Source organism: Trichosurus vulpecula, chromosome 3 (genome assembly GCF_011100635.1).
Source record: "Trichosurus vulpecula isolate mTriVul1 chromosome 3, mTriVul1.pri, whole genome shotgun sequence".
NCBI lineage: Eukaryota > Metazoa > Chordata > Mammalia > Diprotodontia > Phalangeridae > Trichosurus > Trichosurus vulpecula.
Genome location: NC_050575.1, coordinates 88,304,177 through 88,326,137, shown reverse-complemented (window position 1 = coordinate 88,326,137; position 21,961 = coordinate 88,304,177). Strand labels below are relative to the sequence as shown.

The window sequence follows — 21,961 nt, the reverse complement described above, 5'->3', positions numbered from 1 at the left end:
GCCAGGCAGCGAAAAGGGGCCCAGATTCAGTCTCAAACTTTGGATTCTTTCTTTGGTGACAAAGAAGACCAAAACATACAGCCTAAAGAAGACAACAAAGTCATAGAGCCTACAACAAAAGCCTCCAAGAAAAACATGAACTGGCCCTAGGCCATAGAAGAACTCAAAAAGGATTTGGAAAAGCAAGTTAGAGAAGTAGAGGAAAAATTGGGAAGAGAAATGAGAAGGATGCGAGAAAACCATGAAAAACAAGTCAATGACTTGCTAAAGGAGACCCAAAAAAATACTGAAAAATACACTGAAAAAAACCACACCTTAAAAAACAGACTAACTCAAATGGCAAAAGAGCTCCAAAAAGCCAATGAGGAGAAGAATGCCTTGAAAGGCAGAATTAGCCAAATGGAAAAGGAGGTCCAAAAGACTACTGAAGAAAATACTACTTTAAAAATTAGATTGGAGCAAGTGGAAGCTAGTGACTTTATGAGAAATCAGGATATTATAAAACAGAACCAAAGGAATGAAAAAATGGAAGACAATGTGAAATATCTCCTTGGAAAAACCACTGACGTGGAAAATAGATCCAGGAGAGATAATTTAAAAATTATTGGACTACCTGAAAGCCATGATCAAAAAAAGAGCCTAGATACCATCTTTCAAGAAATTATCAAGGAGAACTGCCCTGATATTCTAGAGCAACAGGGCAAAATAGAAATTGAAAGAATCCATCGATCACCACCTCAAATAGATCCAAAAAAGAAAACTCCTAGGAATATTGTTGCCAAATTCCAGAGCTCCCAGATCAAGGAGAAAATACTGCAAGCAGCCAGAAAGAAACAATTTGAGTATTGTGGAAACCCAATCAGAATAACCTAAGATCTGGCAGCTTCTACATTAAGAGATCAAAGGGCTTGGAATGCGATATTCCGGAGGTCAATGGAGCTAGGATTAAAACCTAGAATCACCTACCCAGCAAAACTGAGTATCATGCTCCAAGGCAAAATATGGATTTTCAATAAAATAGACGACTTTCAAGCTTTCTCAGTGAAAAGACCAGAACTGAATAGAAAATTTGACTTTCAAACACAAGAATCAAGAGAAGCATGAAAAGGTAATCAAGAAACGGAAATTGCAAGGGACTTACTAAAGTTAAACTGTTTTGTTTACATTCCTACATGGAAAGATGAGGTGTATGATTCATGAGACCTCAGTATTAGGGTAGTTGAAGGGAATATGTATATATGTGTGTATATATATATATATATACACATACATATATATGTTTATGTATATATATAAGTGAATGTGTATGTATGTATATATCTATGTGTATATGTATGTATGTGTATGTATGTGTATATATATATGTGTGTTTATATATATATATGTAAAAGAGAGAGAGCAGACACAGGGTGAGTTGAAGATGAAGGGAAGATATCTAAAAGAAATAAAATGAAATTAAGGGATGAGAGAGCAACATACTGAGAGAGGGAGATAGGGAGAGATAGAATGGGGTGGATTATCTCGCATAAAGGTGGCAAGAGGAAGCAGTTCTGTGGGAGGAGGGGAGAGGGCAGGTGAGGGGGGAATGAGTGAACCTTGCTCTCATCAGATTTGGCCTGAGGGGGAATACCATACATACTCAGTTGGGTATCCTACCCCACAGGAAAGAAGAGGGAGGAAGATAAAAAAAAATAAAAAAAAAATAAAAGGGGGGAGATGATGGAGGGGAGGGCAGATGGGGGTGGAAGTAATCAAAACAAACACTTTGGAAAGGGGACAGGGTCAAGGGAGAAAATTCAATAAAGCAGGAGGGGTTGGGAAGGAGCAAAATGTAGTTAGCCTTTCACAACATGAGTATTGTGGAAGGGTTATACATAATGATACATATGTGGCCTAGGTTGAATTGCTCGACTTCTTAGGGAGGGTGGGTGGGAAGGGAAGAGGGGAGAGAATTTGGAACTCAAAGTTTTAAAATCAGATGTTCAAAAACAAAAAAAAGTTTGTGCATGCAACTAAAAAATAAGATACACAGGCAATGGGGCGTAGAAATTTATCTTGCCCTACAAGAAAGGAAGGGAAAAGGGGATGAGAGGGGAGGGGGGTGATAGAGGGGAGGGCTGACTGGGGAACAGGGCAACCAGAATATAAGCCATCTTGGAGTGGGGGGGGAGGGTAGAAATGGGGAGAAAATTTGTAATTCAAACTGTTGTGAAAATCAATGCTGAAAACCAAATATGTTAAATAAATTTAAATTAAAAAAAAAATTGGCAAGCTAGGTGGCACAGTGAGTAGAGCACTGGTCCTGGAGTCAGGAGGACCTGAGTTCAAATGAGGCCTCAGACACCTGACATACTTACCAGCTGTGTGACCTTGGGCAAGTCACTTAACCCAAATTGCCCTGTCTTCCCCCCCTCCAAAAAAAAAAAATCGGCAAGTGTTACTCAGATGAGGAAACTGAGGTTGAAATTCAAATTCAACATTTACTTAGCACCCCTTCTGTCCAAAAAGCATTGAGAAAATGCTCCAAGGTCAGACAGCAAATTAGTAGCAGAGCTAAATGTAGAATTCTTTTAACATACAAGTCCATTATGTCACATTACCTTCTGTTTTTATTTCTAATGAAGAGAAAAATAGATCTACAATCAACTAATGGAAATAGCACCTCATATTCCAGATAGAAGAAACGACAAAAGACTAGGACTAATATTTTCTATAACATCCTTTACTCAACACCAGTGTTAAGAATTTTACAAAGCAAACAATACAAACTGCTCCAGCCCTCCAAAAGTTTGCTGTTTTAAACAAATGCAATACACATAAGATTTAAACAATGTTAGATATTTCAATTATTTTAAGTTGCCTTATCAGGAGGTCCCCATACCAGGGAAATCCCAGATCTGGTCTCCTCGTTGTACCTCCCTCCCCCCAAAATCTTTTACATTGTGCATAAGCATGAGTTCATTGGGGGGAGAGGAGAACCAGAGAAGAGAACATTGATATTGTATGTTGGCTATATGAGGACAGCATTTAAATGCCAAATGAGGAGAGAATTTGGGGGAGCAAAGAAAGGTAATCCTTCAAGTAAAGGAAACAACCTCAGAGAAAGCTCAGAGAAAGATGTGGGATGACTGCCAAACTGGACTCTATGCCCCCAAGCCTTTGCTTCCACTTTTTCCTATGTCTGGAATATCCTTCCAATACCTAATATTTAACAGCTAATGTTTACATAGAGCTTTAAGGTTTGCAAAGTGCTTTACATATATTATTTCACCTCCCTGTTTAATTCCTACACATTTTTAAGACCCAATTCAAATATAACTTATTCTATGAAGCCTTTCTAACTATTGTATATTTTTATCTATTTATGAGTTATCTGTATGAGTTTACATGAGTGCAAGGAATGTGTATTATTTTAAAAATTGTACCTCCCCTAGGGTTTAGCACAATGCTCTGCAACAAGCAAACAATATTTGTTAAATCAATAAAAGAGAGCATAGTAGAAATATTGAGTATATTCACCTAAGAGTAGTAGCTGATAAAAGACCTAAGTTTTGACAAGATATACAACAGAAAGCCATCAGAGGATCTTAAGGACAGAGGCATGAATTAACTATAAAGGTTCACTTTGTTTTATTATTAAATAAAATTTTAAATTATCTCTGCATCTTCCCTCCTGAGAACTAAATATCATATATGGTGTTTTCAAATATCATAATAAATACATCTCAAAAAAAGAAGTAATTTTATTTTTTGGTTCAGACATGTGATTTTACTGGTGTAGAATGCAAAATGAGGAAATGCCAAAGCTCTTACCTGCAACTCTAAAACTACAAAGGAATCCTCCCTATCCTCAACCTATTCCTTATAATCTATAGGCTGAGATGAGACAAATTATGTATTTTTGGCCATCCCCAGGAGACAGAGAGAGAGAGAGAGAGAGAGAGAGAGAGAGAGAGAGACAGCAAAAGTGAGAGACAGAGAGAAGTAGAGAGAGACAAAGAGAGACAGAGAGACTGAGAGGGAGAGAGTGAGTATGTGCAAGCCAGACAGCGCCTGTTGCCCAGGAGGCACAAGGTGTATCCTACTGGTGATCCCCAGAGCCACCCAGGTTCTATAGGTCTTCTGTTATACTATTTTTAATACTAGTATAAACTCTGAGATTTTTTAAAGCTCCACTAAAATTTCTGGTCAACCTATATGCAAAGTACAAGTTCAAAAAGGGTTGTGGTGGAAAGAGGAGATTTCTCCAGACTTTAGGGTTATTTTAAGGCTCTGCTGCACCCAAACAGCTTCAATGAAACAAGTAGAGAGAGAAGTGTCTATTTCTGTGGAGAGTAGAAGCTGAGGGTCAAGTGAGGCCTTTCTCTACTCTTTCAAAGATCTTGTACTCCATATGCACTCAGGAGATGACTCATCAAGAAACCATCTCTGCTTCACATTAACCAGCAAGTTCTCTATGGAACATAGAAAGGCAAGAGAGGTTCTTTACTCTTTCTGGGTTTCATTTTTCATTTGTAAATGTCTGAGTTCTAAAAGTTGTCATAGGATTTTGACTAAGTTAAATAGGATGGTCAATGAATAAATTTATATGAATTTTTACATTGTGCTGCCCTTTGTAGTTTGTCATAATAGCTTTAGGATATACTTCCTTATCATCAAATATTCAAAGTATCTTTACATAAATAAAAGATAACATTTACCTAACACTCAATATATTATGTAAATTTTTTTATAACTTAACCAGAATCCTTACAGAAAAAGAACCCTTGTCTGATTAATGATGTTTAAATACATGATAATTTAGCACAGCTACAGCAAATAAAGCTACCACTATACTCATTGGAACTTTGTCCTTCTCTTCCTCAAGATATAGCTTACATACTATATATCCTCTCTAGTGTTTTAGTGATGTTGGTCATAAGTGTGTTTTTCTGGTTTTATATATTTCATTATATATTTAGCCATTATTCAAGTAGATTCAATTAACAATTATCAAATGCTTACTATGACAGTCTAGACAGAATAACAGATAGAGGGTTGGACTGAATCAGGAAGACTCGGGCTCCAATCTCTCTGAAAACTTGACCATTAGCAAATTACTTATGCATTCTGAGTCTTTGTTCCCACATACAAAAAGCAGGAATAGCAATAACAGCAGTTTTACTACCTACCACCAAATAGGGTTATTATGAAACTCTAATAATGTATGGAAAATGCTTTGCAAACTTTAGAGCACTATATAAATGTCTGCTACTGTTATTATGTATAATGCACGCTGACAGAGATAAAGGCATGAAACAACCATCATGCCACACTTCTTTATGAAAATGCCAATCTAGCAAACATTTTTAAGATTACAATTACAGAATGCTGGTGAGGAGTGGGGTAGATGATGTCATTTGTCCTTCATTCTCAAAGAGGACCAATGACATCAGAAGGGTGATGTCTTGGACTTGCAACTGAATTGGATTTAAGTGAGGCAGGGCTGTACAAAGTCATCAGCCTCTCTCCTCCAGGGTCATCTGAATCCAGTGGCAAGACACAGCTCAGGACGACTGGAGATGATCCCAGACATAGTGGGAGACCTTGGCCTTTTTAAGCTAAGGTCTTTTCCAAGTCTCAGCTGGTCTGAGGCAACACCCATTCAGTGAGCTATCACCCAGAGAAGTAACATGTAAACATGTTACTTGTTACATGTTAACATGTAAACATGTAGAGAAGTAACAAGTAAAATAGAACTGTAAAATGGATTTAAAGTTAGTAGACCGTAGTTCTGGTCACAACTCTCACCATTAATTTGTTTTGTAGCCATAAGCAAAGTACTTCCCTGAAGAGTAAATATCTCTTGAAAGAAATAACATATATAAATAGTGCTTTGAAAACTTGAAAGTGCTTTCTAAATGTCAGTTCTGAGCCACACTACTATTCTTATGTTTGGGCAGCTAGGTGACACAGTGGATAGACTGGTGGGCCTGGGGTCAGGAAGATTCACCTTCCAGTTCAAATCTGGCCTCAAGACACTTACTAGCAATGTGACCCTGGGAAAGCCACTTCACCCTGTTTGCCTCAGTTCCCTCATCTGTAAAATGAGCTGCAGAAGGAAATGGCAAATCACTCCAGTACTGTTGACAAGAAAACCCCAAATGGATCACAAAGAGTTGTACATGACTCAACAACAATTCTTACATTTCTAATATATAAAACTAGAAGGGTTGAGTAGACCTTGGTAATTTTGTTTAGCTCTAATACGCTATGATTCTATATACCATTAAGGGATTTTCATTTCTTTTAATTGCCAACATATTCTAGCAATTCAGTCTATTCTCAAGTCCTTATGGCAATTTTTCTGTGACAATTAAAAGTAAATTAAAATTAATATCCTCAAATTATTTTAAATCTACAGTAATGCCAAATTATTGCCATAAAACTTGTTTTCTGATTCAGCTGCATGTAGAACTACTATACTTCCTCAGGAGCTACTAATTTTTCTAGTTCATTGAACTTCACTAACTTAAGACAATTAGCACTTACCATTAATAAGCAGAGAACTATCAGATCCTGGATATGAATAGTTTAGACGACCTGAAGGCAAAAGAAGGCCATTACTAAATTCATTTTTTTGTAAAATCAATGCTCAAATAGCTTAGATATATTAGATTGAAAACTGATAGCTCTTCAGGTAGTAAGATATAAATAAGTTCTATTTGGGAAGTAATTTGTTTTGTAACTAATGATAATTTTGAGACCTGTAAAGAGATGGCTAACAAGTCTTCTCATATCAGAGAGCAATCATAACAAGTGTGTGTCAGTGGACATATGCATTAGCTTTTTTATATATGATTTTAAAATAGGACAGATAAATTCTAAAGTGTTTCCATAAAAATATAAGATCACGCTTTACTTCTGAATCTCTATACAATAATTTCTATAAACTATTTCCAGCACTATTACAAATTACAAGCTCATGTCCTCAATTTATATAATCTAAATTTTTTTTTCTCATAGGCATACTTTTTTTTCATTTGTGTATACATTTTTTACCTTAAGGTATCACTTAAGAGTATGATTGTGGCACATGACTCAATACAAAAGCGTGCCTAGGCATTTTGGTATCCTTTAAGTTTTAAATATGTACAAGTAAAGAACAATATTAATTTTTATTCACGAACTGGACCAAATATAAGTTTAACTCAAGCCTTTTCAAAAAAAATTCAAAATTAGTAATCCTCTAAAACAACATAAAATTTCCCTTCCTCTGATCATTCTAAATCTACAGGCTCAAAATAACGGAACAGATTACATATGGTGTTCTTCATTCTTCCAGAAATAATAATTTTGCTCAATTACATTTATGTTTAGGCAAAATGGCTAATAGCTGAGTCTTATATTAATTATATTAAATAGAATTATAATAGAATTATATTAAATAGAATACAAAGATTATTCACTGTCTATGTGCAGGGAGCTCCATTAAACTTTATAATGTCACTATGACCACATTTCCAAGTTACCACATGTTTAATTGAGATTCCCTAAGTGCAGGTGGTAAAAAACAATCAACAAGTATCCCTGACATCCAAATCTGTATTGACAGAGGAGTCAATACATGAAAATTTTGGCCCCAGAATCTGGTAACTTCCAAGGTACTTCAGAAATTTTGAAAATATTTTAGGCAGTTCTGAGCCACACTAGGGAACCTTAATTATAGAATTCACATTCAGAGCCCTGCCAGACTCCCCAAGGGTATAAGGGTGGAAAAAAAACGACACTCTACTGCAGAGAAGATACTCCATTGTCAACAACATCTTTACATGCTAACATAACCTGCAAAACAACCAACCTCAGGAAATCTTTTCTGTTTTTAACAAGAGCATATAACTCATGGTTTGTCAAATATATAAGTACCTTAGCAGGAAGAGAGATTTCAGGAACAAGATTGATGACTGTTTAAATCTAGGTGAAAACAGACTCTGAAATTACTTTGTATAAGCTGCAGCCAACTCTCTGGATCCAAACACAAAGAATACACCTTAGGCAATCTATATAACTTTAAAACCCTCCTGCTAATGAAATACTAGATAAAATATTTTATGTAATATTTTATGTTATAGACAGCATGTTGTTCCAAAGATTTTTTTGGCCCCTAAATAGTTTAAAAATAAAAATATTATAATCACTGAGAAAATATTCCAACTATAAAGAAATCTCATTACATATAAAACATAGCTAAATGGGAACATTTATTTTAACTTGCTTGATGGTCACAGAGTAAATGAATTAACAACAAGAATCACAAAGAAAATCTACTAAAGCTAGTTAGCCCTAACAAATACATTGGAAACTTTTTAAGGAGATAATGACAGTAAGAATAGTTAAATCTTACAGGAACAAAAATGCCCACTTCTCAAAGTTTTTGGTTTTCCTTGAAGCCCTATTGAAGCATGTATTTTAAGAACGAAATTAACCGTAGTTAACTTTTTGCTCCCCAACCTTGGGAAGAATTCTTTGCTTAAACTCAGAAATGACACCAGGAAAATCATTTACACCTTTCTTAGGGCAACTTTTTAAAATCAAATATTTCTAAATCATTATAATGAGTTTGGAATACAAACTCATAAGTCTCTGAGTATTGTGAGGGAAAGCGGGTAAAGAGGGAAAGAGGATAAAAGCAGCCTGTGCTATTTTGGAAAATTACCATTAATTATTACTCCTTCACAATTTCAACTCCAGTATTTTGCCAAAAATATAATCAGTGGAAACAGAACATTTTTCCTGACCTTTCCTAATGCCTTCTTCACAAGTCCTTCTCCTCTATTCCCTCTAGTCCTCAAACTAAGACCAAACAACCATTTATTCATCCCCACTAGGCTTGACGATATCCCACGCCTCTGAAAACTTTCTATTGTCTCCATGCTGACTGCTATACACATTATACTTAATATCCTAACTTTGGCTTTAAAATTTTACACAAGTCCAACATTCTCCCTTATTTTCTTCATCTCTCTTATGATAACTCTAATCTGTTGTGCAAGTCAATTTTATTCTATCTCCTGCATTCTCTTCTCCCTAGCTAAAAGAATAAATTATAGCCACCCTTCATCTGAGATAGTCTCCTTTATCCTATTAGCCTGACACATCCATCATTTCAAGTCTTTCTCTGAGTCCATATCCTCAAATAGAATTTCTCCCATTAGACAGACATATTAATATACTGTTGGCAGTTGTGAATCTATCTAACATTTCTGGAAAACAATTTGGAATCATGTAAGAAAAGTGATGAACAGTTCATGCTCTTTGACACAGAGATACTAGTGCTACCATATACTCCAAGCATACCAAAGACAGAAAGAAAGGCTCCAAATATACGAATGGTCATGGCGACACTTTTGTGGTAACAAAAAAATGAAAGCCAAGTGGGTGACTATTGATTAATTTTTGCTAACTGCTAAACAAACTATGTCATACATTCTAATTTAATGGAACATTATAGTGCTGTAAGGCGAATACGAGGAATCTGGGGAAATCAGGAAACTTTGAATTAATGCAAACTGAAACAGAACCAAGAAAAGAGTGTGTGTGTGTGTGTGTGTGTGTGTGTGTGTGTGTGTGTGTAGTGCAATACAGAGACAAAACAGCAAAAATCCTGAACAGTATATAATTACACTAATATGAACCTATGGAAAGAGATAAGGTAATATGCCATCCTCCTTTTATGAGACAGGCACGGTACTATGGAGACAGAATGTTGCCTATGCTATAGAACTATGCTGATAAGGGACGAGAGAAAGAAGGAAGAGAAGACAGAGGGGATGCCTATGTAAGCTTCTCTAGAGAATTTGGGAACATTTTCCTACCAAATTCCATATATATCTTTAATATTTCAGTATTTAACCTTTACAGTTAAACATTTCAATTACTTCCTGAAGCCTTCGCTATACTAGATTATAAATCCTTAGGGCAGCTGGGTGGTATGGTGGATAGAGCACCAGCCCCCGGAATCAGGAGGGCCTGAATTCAAATAGAGCCTCAGACACTTACTAGCAATGTGACTTAACCTTGATTGCCTCCCTCAAAAAATAAACAAACATTTGGAAAACCCATGTCTTTTTATATGTTAGGTACTCATCTAATATTTTTTGAAGTTATGTATCCAATGATAATTAAATTGAATTTTTACAGTAAGTTTTAGAAATGTGTATATTAAATTCAAAAAAATAAAAAAATTCAAGATCAGAATGTAACCCAAGATATTAGTGTTTTTGAACTTAACTTGCTTATATATCCCCTGGTGTCATTATGTATAAATGAAATACCAATCGAGGTGCTTAAGAAATGTCTTCCTATAAACTGGCAGGTAAAAATTCTATTAAATTAAACTATACTTTCTACTGATTTACATTCTAAAACCAAAAAAGATACTCCTACAGAATAATCCTCAGCAAAGTACTGAAAAGTTCTGGCAAAAGGGAAGAGTTAATTAATATGTGGTCTAGTTTAATGGTTGTATTAGATTTCACTTTAAAGGAATATCAAAACTATACTCTTTTAAAAAATTAGCCTATAGTCAAGAGTATAGTGCAGATCTCCACTCATCTCTCCCTTTTACATCTTCTATTTTTTGCCAGCTCTACCTTGAACTAGACCATGGGCCAGATTTACTACTGACAGCAAAATAATGCCAGGGGGTCCTGAAAAGTATGTCAGATTCATAAGGCATGTATCAAATTTACTTCCTACTTTATAAATTTTGTAATAGTGCATTTGTAAAAACCACGCTTATAACATGAAATGCTTGTATAACCACGGTATTAGAGTTAAAACAATTTGTTCAAAATTTCTGTTATAACTTGTTGCCTCTCTTCAAGAGACAATAGCTTTTAATCTTTTACACAACTGCAATATACTCTTACTCAACTGACATCAGTGTCTACACTTTAAAACTAAAGAAAAATCTAGCAAATATCTATCAACACTTTTTTTTTTAATGAGTTAGGCATCTTTCACTAATACTGTCCCATATTCTCAACACTACTCCAACAACCTCATTCCATCTTCTGGCACGAATAAACACACTGCCAAGAATCAAATCTACTCAGAGGCAAAGATACTTTCCTCATCCTCAGACAATGAAAGGGACTTACTAGGAAGGGATTCTTAAATTCTTATGAGTGTGAATAGGAAAAGATTTCTCTCTGGTTTTAACCCAGAAAAAGCACATGGTTTCAAAGCTTCTAAGATTTGAGGCCACAGGAAGACAAAGGACAAAAATCAGCAGGAAGATGGCCCAAGTAAGCATTCCTAAACATTAGGGCTGCCAGTAAACCCCAAAATAAGCCAATGGGGATGGGATGGAAGGGGATGGGACTTAATCACTTCACAGAAGTCAGCAGTACTATGAATGTTTCATCTCCAAGACTATTAAAGCAGCACTGAGATGAGACTTTAGAACAGCAATTAGTGGGAATTTCAAGACAATCAACAAGTATGCATATAGTTAGTCAAATTAGACCTGTCAAAACTGAGAAACTACCACCTGACAGAAAGGAGACAGATTAAAATATGCAAAATGGGACATACATTTTTGGATATGGCCAATTGGGAATTTGTTTTGCTAAATTCTGATATCTTTCTCATGTGTGTGAAGGGGATGGAAGGAGAAGAGAGGAGGAAAAGAAAGTAATGGTGGTTGATTTTTTAAAATAAAATGTAATACAAAAAAAAGGAGAAACTAGATAATAGTGTCACAAATAACTGAAAAACAGTTATCTCAACTGAATGGTTTATGAAAAAGAGCTAGCTATAAGCTTAGCAAATTCCTATAGACAAGCTATATCACTTTTAAAAGATCAAGAACTTCAGAGATAAAATATATTGGTACATTCTTCAAATGAACCCAGAAACAAAATTACGGATCTCCCCCTGGTTTACTATAAAAACCATAAAGAATAAAGGGTTGTTTCCTTTGCAACCATTATTTTCCAAAAACAGAGCATTACTCCCACACAGAGAAAAGTCATGCCAATTCCACGCCAAACCACTCTTAAATTAAAAAAAAAAATACAAGGTTATGGTCCTGACGTTAAAACTCAAAGTTATGAAGAACAATTTAAAAATTCATTATTTATATTTGTTTACATGTCAAATGACACTAAGTATTTTTTTTATCTAAATGCCCTGCTTTCATTATCCTGCTTAGTGACTACATTTAAGTTTCATCTATCAGACTTCCATTTGATTCTGTGAGGTAGATGCTATTATTATCCTCATTTTATAATTGAGGAAACTGAGGCAAGCAGAGGTTTAAATGACTTGCCCTGGGTCACAGCTACTAAATTCCTGAGGTTACATTTGAACTCAGGTCTTCCTAATCCAGGCCCAATGCCTAACCACTTTCACTAGCTGCCTATTAGGCCCAATAAATACTTACGGTAGCTTCCTTCATCTCAACCTTAACCATGTGATGTTATGCCAGGAAGAGACTAGAGTTTGTGGAGCGTTCAGCTACTGGACTATAGGAGAACCTATATGATATACAGTAGGTTTCTTCATTGACAGAAACGTGGAGATGTTATTGTTTTCTACACATTGTTTTCTGGGCATTCCTCAAAAAAAAATATGGTCTACAATTAAAGGTCAACTATGAAAAACCTAACTTAAAAGCTTTGATGTAGATTATCATTGTACATCCCTCCCAGCACAAGTTATGTCACAGCAAGGCTGCTGCACCCAGGCTCATGTGACAGATGCACCATTCTTCAGACTGATGCCAAAACAGTCTCTGTCATGCATAAATTTTGTCATGCTGCTCTTCTGCTCCAAGTTCTTCAGAGCAAAGTTCAAGCTCTGCTGGCATTAAGGCCCTCCACAACTTGGCACTGCCCTGCCTTCCCAGTCTTCCTCACATACACTGGCCTTTATAAACTCAGATTCAACCAATGCCCTAAACATGGCCTGTACTTACTTTTATGACTCCCTACGTGGTTCACACTGTTCCTAAGCCTGGAGTGTCCTCACTGCACCTGCTGAATTCGGACTCCACTTTTAAAGCCCAACTTAAATAATGCCATCTTCTCCACACAACTTTTGCTGATTCCCCACTTTCAGTAATGATCTCCCCACCCAAACCCCATATAGAATTTGGTTTTGAACTTCTCTAACATGCTTCTGCATTACTGTGAGTTATAGTCGTGTATTTTTGTCTTAAGCCTCTACCTCACTATCACATCCACAAATATGGCTTTCCTAACAGTAACTCATTTCACACAGTGCTTTAGGGTTTACAGTGGGTTTCACTCATCACAACCCCACAAGGACAGCTATCAAAGCATTAGAAGTTAGCACCTGAGTTGCATGGAAGGTAAGTGACTTGACTAGAACAGGATTCCATCCCATCCTGACTCCAAGCCCAGTGACCATTCTATTATACTAGCTCTTAATTTGTTTTTATCTCAAAGTCATACCTCTCCTTTAATACCTATCACAACACTTCATTTACTACACACATTTAGTAATGTTTGTTGACAGAACAGGCAAACCCAAGTAAGGTGATAACGCTGTAACTAGCAACTTGGCACCTGGAACAAATTCAATGGGGGCTGAGTGTAGGGGTAGGGGAGAGAAGTGGTTGTTCTAAAGTATAATCAATCCTGTGTATGGCTGAAGTATATTAGAAAGAGAGTTCACTGGAATGAGAACAGGGGCTGGAATGGAGAAGATCCCACCTACGAGCACTGACAGAACTCATCTGATTATAGTCCAAGGACACAGAGCTAGAGCCACCAGAGGCATGTTGGAAGGGGTTTGCAGGTGTAAGCTGGTGGAGAGAAGATTTTTGATGAAGTTATAAAGGAGGTGGCATGAGAGGGTGAAATGAAGCCTGGCTGGGGCTTTTCCTGGAGAGATTCCTGAAGAAGTTCCTGGAGAGGGTATCACTAATCATGAGGATGGGTCCCAGGATTTGGTGTGAATGGTGAGGCCATGGCGGAGGTAGGTGGAGAGGACAAAGTGTTCCCTTACTGTGAGAAGACATCCTGAAAAAAGGGGAGTGTTTGTGGCTATCACAGCCATAGAACATGGAAAGATGACAGTCTGCAGCACATGAAAGGGATAGGGAAATATCAGGCCTGTTAGATGCATTTAGAAGGTAGGGGTAGAGAAGCATGCCCTCTGGGATAAGGAACGATGCCCTCCCAGGACACTGGTTTCTGGGGCAAAATCTCAGCCTCCCAGTTGACAGCTACATGCTGTTCTCAAACCATCAAAACTATAAATCTTCAAAATTTTATTAATTAAAATAAGAATAGTGGTAGGGTTTACACCCAACTCCAGGTGTGAGTTCAAGACTAAGACGCAGCCAAGTAAGACATCAGGTCTCAGGGCAAGATTTATCCTACAGACATTCAAGTCTTCTCTACCCACATGGCCTCTCCATCCCCCCACCCCACCCCTTAGTTATGTCCAGAGTCCTGCTCACCTGGAGAAAGACATCCTACATCTTACCAATGTCTCTGCAGCTCGGGAAGGCAGTACAAAAGAGCTGGAAATGATCCTAGAAAGATATGGTGTTTGGGGCAGGGATCTCAGGGCAGGGGCCTGAACACAAGTGGAACCAGCAGCATGGAAACAGAGGTGAATCTACTGCTCATTCATAGTTAACTTATTATGCTTCAATGAATCATATGGCCATTAAAAATAAATCATCTAAGTCCTGTAAATGGGGTTAGAGGTCATGAGAAGTATCTCTAGGGTGAAATGAAGGTTCAGAACAATTTTTCCCCTTTTTCATAACTTTTGAGCATATAGCAGGTCATACTCCCAGACCTTTAGAGAATTAAGCCTAGTTACTGAACCCCTGAGCGCAATAAAAGTGAAGTGGTAGAAAAAAGGTAGTCTTAAGAGCTTGCAGGCAAGTAACCTCTAGTGAAGAATGAAGATACCATAGCCAGTGAGAAAGTGTACACATGCACACTGATTAACCTTTGACACGGCCATAAGGCTGGTGGCCAGAGGGCGCATGGTGGCAAAAATACTACAAACCTTGCTGGTTAATTATGTGGTAGCTGGCTTCTCTGCAGAAAGTAGGGAATGAAATGGAGGAATGGAGGGGGAAGGGAATGATGTCCTAAATGCTATACAAATATTATCTCATTTGATACAACAATCCTGCAAGGTATGTGCTGCTATTATCTCCATTTTACAGTTAAAGAAAGTGAGGCAAAGAGGATAAGTGACTTGCCCAGGGTCATAGCTAGTATCTGAGAACATACTGAACTCAAGTGTTCCTGATTCCAGGCCCAGTGCTCTATCCACTGCACCACTCTGCTGAAGATGGGTAAGACTTCCATTGAGGGGTACCACCATATGTACCCATTGCTTGTTTCAAACTAAAACTTGGTAATGATCATATGGATCACTTGATGCTTTCTTTTTATAAACAAGGAAACCAAAAGGCTAGGGCAGTAAATTGAGAGATTTGCCTGAGAGTATGGTATAAGTTTTATGTTAGAAGAATAATAGAGTTTAAGTTCTGGTTCTACCACTAAACTGTTACATGGCCGGGACAAAACTCTTTCGGCTTTAGACTTATCATCTAGAACAAAACGGATATTGAAATAGATCATCTTGTAAAGTAGGTCCTGTCCAGTTCTAACTTTTGATGATTTATATGACTAGTTGGTAGGAGAGCAGGTACTAGCACCACGACTCCCAAGTCAAGGGCTCTTTTTATGGCACTGTAGCACTTCTTCTTCAATATCTTGATACATGGGAAGGTTTGGTGTAAACTAACAACCTCTAATCATGGTTTTACCAAGTACTTCCAGCGGCAATTAATCAGAAACAGGTTCATGTAACTATAGTTCTACAGATACTGTGTAGTTCAATCAGAATACAAAGCTCAATAGTGAATGGTTTTTATTCAAGTAGGGTTTTCTCCAGAATAAGTTATTTGCATTTGCTTTTGGATTCTCAGGAACTAAAAAAAAAATCTCTAGTAATTAGTTGACTTCTTCCCTTTCCTTATATGCAGCCACTGGCATCATCATAGCTACCTTTTAAAGAGGCTAGGGAGCCAGGTTCCCTTCAGAGCCCCACTAATGTTCTTAATAGGCTGGTTACCAGGTGACACCTGGAACTAAGCAAACCTTGTTTTTAGCAAGGAGCCATAACATGTAACTAAATAAAATCAATCTTCAGTTCCACATAAAGCCAGATATAGCACAGATAAATGAAATCTTAACTCAATGAGTACATTTTAATTTTGTTGCTACAGGCTCTACCTTCACCAAATCATTTGCTATCAATAAGCAACAATTAGACTGATGTGAGTTTTATAAGTCATAATAGGAGGAAGAAGAGGATAGAGAATAAAAAGACATAATTCACAAATTGGGTATATAGTTTCTGAATAACAAAAATAAACTGTAGACAGGCTTTAGGTAGAAATCTCTATTACAAAGTAATAATTTGGTAGCCACGGTTATTCAACTGGTCCCTTCATAAAAAGCAAAAAAAAAAGAGTCAAATACAAGAACTACAAGGTAGGTGCCTTTGCACTATAAGCTTCTCTTCCAAAGAAAGTTAGCAAATAACATTTGCCAAAATTATATGACAGAATCAGTGAAAGACTTCAGGCAATTCTCTGTTGGATTAATTCCACCACAAAGAGCTTTTATTTGACCCTTACAATATGTGATTCTGTCCTAGGAGGGCTACAACAGTTTGGATAGAATGACAGTAACCTCTCCGAAGTTATAGTTTAGAAGGCACAATGATACTGATAAAATAAAAATTATAGACAATATGAGTAAACAAACATAATTATACAGAAGTATCAAGGATGCCATTAGAGATGTGGTAACCAGGAGGAAAAAAAAGGTTGGTCATGTAGCAACTGTGAGAAACAATCAGTGGCTATCCTGTGTGGCCTTCAGGTACCCATGCAATGTCAAGGGATTAGGAGGAAAGCCCTCAGGCACACCGTGTGACTCTCCTATGGAGGATTTACAGGAAGATATGGACAAAAGTCACAGTGATGTGCATCAGTAATGGATGTCCCCATATCATCCACTGAAGTACTCAAGTAATCTAGATACGAGGAAAACTGGATATGTCATTATTTTTGTACATTAAAAATTACCTCAAATCTCTATACAAGACGAACTTTGGAAAACTAAATATGCAGCATTCAAATTTTACCTCAGAGGAAAATACTGCCATTTAGTTTGTACATATGGTAAGATGTGTACAAAGATACTAAAGAATGAATACACAGTAAATACAAAAACATGCAAAAAAGAAGTTTTTCAATTCACCACTAATATTTCTCTGAAAATTTCCCTAATTGTTTTCCGTACTCTGATATATCATACCATAACTTAGAATACTGACAGGTCTCTAAATAAAATCATTAGGTCGCAAGGGCCACGAAATCCTACATTTAATTCTTACTGAATGCCCTACTGTCTTCCACAAATTAGCTCAACACAAAATGAACTGTTAAAAAAGGTAAAGTAGGGGCATCTAAGTGGTGCAGTGAGTAGAGCACTGGCCCTGGAGTCAGGAGGACCTGAGTTCAAATCTGGCCTCAGACACTTAACACACTTACTAGCTGTGTGACCTTGGGCAAGTCACTTAACCCCAACTGCCCTGCCTTCTCCCCTCCAAAAAACAAAAACAAAAAAAAGGTAAAGTATTTATGTAACGCTCACATTCGAATATTCTAAACCTAATCAGCTATATTTTACTCCCTTCATGCAATTACTAAGGGCAACAATGAAACAAGATTTGGAGAGTGAAAATCATTTATTCCTTGAACAAAAACAATTTAAGCGATGCTGAACATGTATTATGAATGATTATTATTTTTATGTTGTGCTCTTCACCAATTTAGCATTATAATCAAGCAGATTTGCTAATACATAGTATACATCTCTCTATATATACATATATATATATAAAACGCATAGTACATTTTGTCATATATTCTATATTCTATGTATATTTTAATATGCATATTATAGATTATACCTCTATTATACTATTATAATATATTATACATGTAACATACATATTTACAATACACCTATTTGCAAAATATTATATATGCATATTATGCATAATATACATGTACAACATTATTGTATATAATATACATGTTATAAGGGTATATATTTATATGGATATAAGTATGTACATACATATGTATATGCATGGAGACAGACAGAAACAGAGCCAGAGAGATATATCAAGGGTCAAGAAAATTTACCTATAATTTTGTTCACAAAATTTGTGGATAGGAGAAAAAAATAGTAAATTACTAGGCTTCTTCCAGACCTTAATAGCAAGTAATATGAAAATAGGTCAGATCCGCATCTAGAAATGAAGTACTGAACCAACACTAAAAATCAGTGTTTAGGTGCCAAAGCCATCGCTGAGGAGCTGTTTAACACAATCAAAAGTATATACCAAAGTTCACAAACAACTCTTAGGGTCTTCCCTGGGATTTTAACCAAAAGTCACTGCAAATATAATCTGTAAAAAATATTATCAACTTTAGCAGTCCAATATAGTAATCCCTGTCTGCACAGAACACAGCCTCTCTAAAGAATCACATAAACCCTCTTTGAAAGCAAACAAGAAAGCAGATGATGGCTAGTTTCAATTGATTAAAAGTTAGCCAAAAATCTCACTCTAGTAATAAAAACAAGGTATGTGCCACACCTTCATTTACCCCTCTTTTTTCCTCACCCACAGGGTTACCTCAAAAAGGAATCCCAGATCCCATCGGGCAGGCAGACACAGGAACACTAATCAAAGGCCCAAAGAAAAGGAAATTTTAGGATGTTCCACTACAGCAGCAACATGTGGGGGCATGCAGGAAGCAAGAAACAAAAACGTACTTGTTTCCTAAACATCTACTTTACAAGTTAATTACTACTTTGATATGTTCTTTGTGCTATTATTTATAAGGATCCTAAGTACTGAGTAAGTTTTCACTTTCGAGCGGTTTTTGAGAACTCCCCCACTGTGGTTTGCATCACTTGGTATCATCCAAACTGTTCAAAAAGAAAAAAAAAGAGCCAGATGAGTTCAGGAAGTTTAGCCACATGAAGCCCATGTTACAGCTTTTAACTTCTCTTTTGGCTCCAAATTGTACAGGGACCTAGGCACCTAGAAGGATAAAAAGCTAGAACTAAACGGGAAGGTACAGGTCATCTAGTCCAACCTCCTTACTCTATATTAATCAACCAGCAAGCATTTAATAAATGCTTACTGTGTGCCATACACTATGCTAGACTTATAGGAAAGGAACTGACGTCAGAGAAATAAGTTTCCTTGCCCATAATGACAAGACAATTGAGCAAAGAGCCAGAACCAGAATCCAGGTCTCCTTACTTCCAGCCTACTCTTTTTCACCAGCTGTTCCCAAATTAAACTACTTATTTCTTTCGCACATTTATTTTTTTTAAAAAATCTCAACAAGATATTAATTAAAAAGTGACCTAGAACTATACTGGCAAACTATGTAAGAACACAGGACTTGGGTCATCAGACCCAATCATCAGACGCTTGCCCCTTTCTGAAGATGGGAAAGTCATTTACCTCAGAACCTATGTCTCTGTCTGTTAGATAGGGATAACAATGCTCTATCTACTTTACATAGTTTTGAGGAAAGTGCTACACAGACATGAGCTCTTTATTATCAAGTCTACTTATTGGAAAGAGCTGGACCACATAAAAAGGTTAATGATGGATACAAAACACCTAGTCAAAAGAATAAATAAAATATGTAATTGAAATGGAAAAGAAATAAATTCCTAAGGAATAAATTAGGATTTAGAGTTAGACAGGACCTTAGAGAAGAGAGTTCACACTCCCATTTCTTAAAGAAAATGAGACCAAGGAAGGGGGAAAGTACCTTGCCTAAGGTCAAACAGGTATTTAGTAGCAGAAATGTAATTCAAACCCAAGTCCTCTGTTCTCTTTGGGAAAATGCAATTCTCTTTAGGAAGAGAAGGAAATAAAGATAACCATTTTGAAAGGGCTGATATTCTGAATATTTATCTAGATCATTTATGAACAATTACAAGGCCATTAAAACTGTCCAAGCAAGTGGTGATCAGGGCCTAAAGGAGTGGTCATATGAGCAGACAGAAAGGCACAGATGTTAGAGATGTTGTGGTGACAAAATAACATCTGACCACTTGAATGATGGAGAGTGAGGAATTAAAGATAAGGCCAAGGTTGCACACCTGGGGGAACTAGAAAGTCGGTGATGCCTTTGAGAGAAATGGGGATATTTGAAAGAAGGATAATTGCTGGGGAAAAGATAATGAGTTCTGGAGAAGTTTCAGCCACATTATATTTAAGGTCCAACAGGCAGTTGGAGATGCACACTTGGGGCTCAGTAGGGACTAGATATGTAGATCTAGAAGTCATTCATATAGAGATAACCGAACCCAGGTAGAAAGAGAAGAGAAAGACATCTAGGGAGGAATCTTGGGATAAATCTCCAATTAGAGGTCATGATATACCTGAAGAACCATCAAAGGAGACTGAAGAATGGTCAGATGGGTAGAAGGAGAATGAGTAGAGAGCTGTCACTAAAACCCAGGGATAAAACGAGTGTCCAGGAGGAAAGGTTAGTCAACAGTATTAAATGAAGAGCTCAGACTGAGAAAAGGTCAGATTCGACAGCTGAGAAGGTGTAGAGGGGGAGAAAGAGGAGAGATAGAGGGAGAAAAGGTGGGAGACAAAAAAGGAGAGGAGTGGGAGGAAGAAGGTAGGAGAAGGGAAGAGAGTCCAGAAGGGCAGGGAAAGGGGATGAGGGGAGAGAGAGAAACACAAAGGGGGAGAGAGAGACAGAGAAGAGATCTCATTGGTAATTCTGGAGATAGCAGGAGATAGATAAGGCCAGAAGCTAAATTGCAAACTTGAATCCAACTGAGAAGAGAAGTAGCAGCAAAGTATTGGGGCAGCTAGGTGGCACAGCAGATAGAGTGCTGGACCTGAAGTCAAGAAAAACTGAATGCAAATCTTGCCTCAAACAGTTTCTAGCTGTGTGACTCATGACAAGTCACTTGCTCTCTCTAAGACTCAGTTTCCTCATCTGTAAAATGGGAAGAATCACAGAAGTTACTTTCACAGGATTTCTGATAGGCTCATTCTGATAATATATAAACTGTTCTCCACAAATCTTAGTGTTATATAGTGTTTGGCTATGAAAGGGAGAACTGATTTAGGACAATAATTTGAGAGAATAGTAGATTCTGAATGAGGGATTTTTAAATATAGGGGGCCACTGATCATGTTTAAGACATCAAGGAAGGGACCAATACAAGGGGTAAGACTAAAACATTAAAACAGTGGGGGAATGATTATAGGGACTAATATATTAGAACAGGGCTATCCAACCTTAGGTTTTTATTGAAACAATAGACAACATATTTTTATTTGCCATTTCAGTGAGAGCTCTGAGGTAGCTCAAGCTTCCTTTACTAAAGCGTTTATATAAATTTCTATGCTTGTAGGTGGGCTGCATAAATCGCACTAGGGGCCGCATGCAGCCGTGGGCTGCATTTTGAACAGCCCTGTATTAGAACATAGAACTACACGAAGTTGGGAGGGATAGCCAACATACTGGATGAGAGAATTCGAAAGGACCTTGGCTGACATCAACAATCAAACCAGATCAACAATATATGAAGGATAAGAGTTACCTCTTCAGAGACTAAAGTAAAAGGAGAAGAGGATCCATATTCTGAAATTAAGAGTGCATTTTCTCAAATATTTTAAAACAAAAATGAACAAAGACTATGAAGCCTCAAGAATAGATAACTTCCACAGACACTATCATATAGCTAAAGAAATTGTCTTTAAATCTTTCTTTGGACAATCAATTTCATGTAGGAAAGTAAATAGTTGCAAGGAGAAAAGCCTAACAAATGACTCATATAGAGTT

General features: G+C 36.9%; 1 protein-coding gene across 2 annotated transcripts in view; it reads right to left on the bottom strand.

Annotated features, from left to right (window-relative positions):
• CPEB4 (cytoplasmic polyadenylation element binding protein 4) overlaps positions 1–21,961 on the bottom strand; it is an 81,396-nt gene that overhangs the window by 26,474 nt on the left and 32,961 nt on the right. The window contains exon 4 of one of the 2 annotated variants that reach the window (XM_036748732.1): positions 6,532–6,582. The exons of the other annotated variant lie outside the window; for it this stretch is intronic. Within the exon in view, the coding sequence (XP_036604627.1) occupies positions 6,532–6,582 (51 nt within the window). The remainder of the gene's footprint in view (positions 1–6,531; positions 6,583–21,961) is intronic. 2 annotated transcript variants of the gene reach the window in all.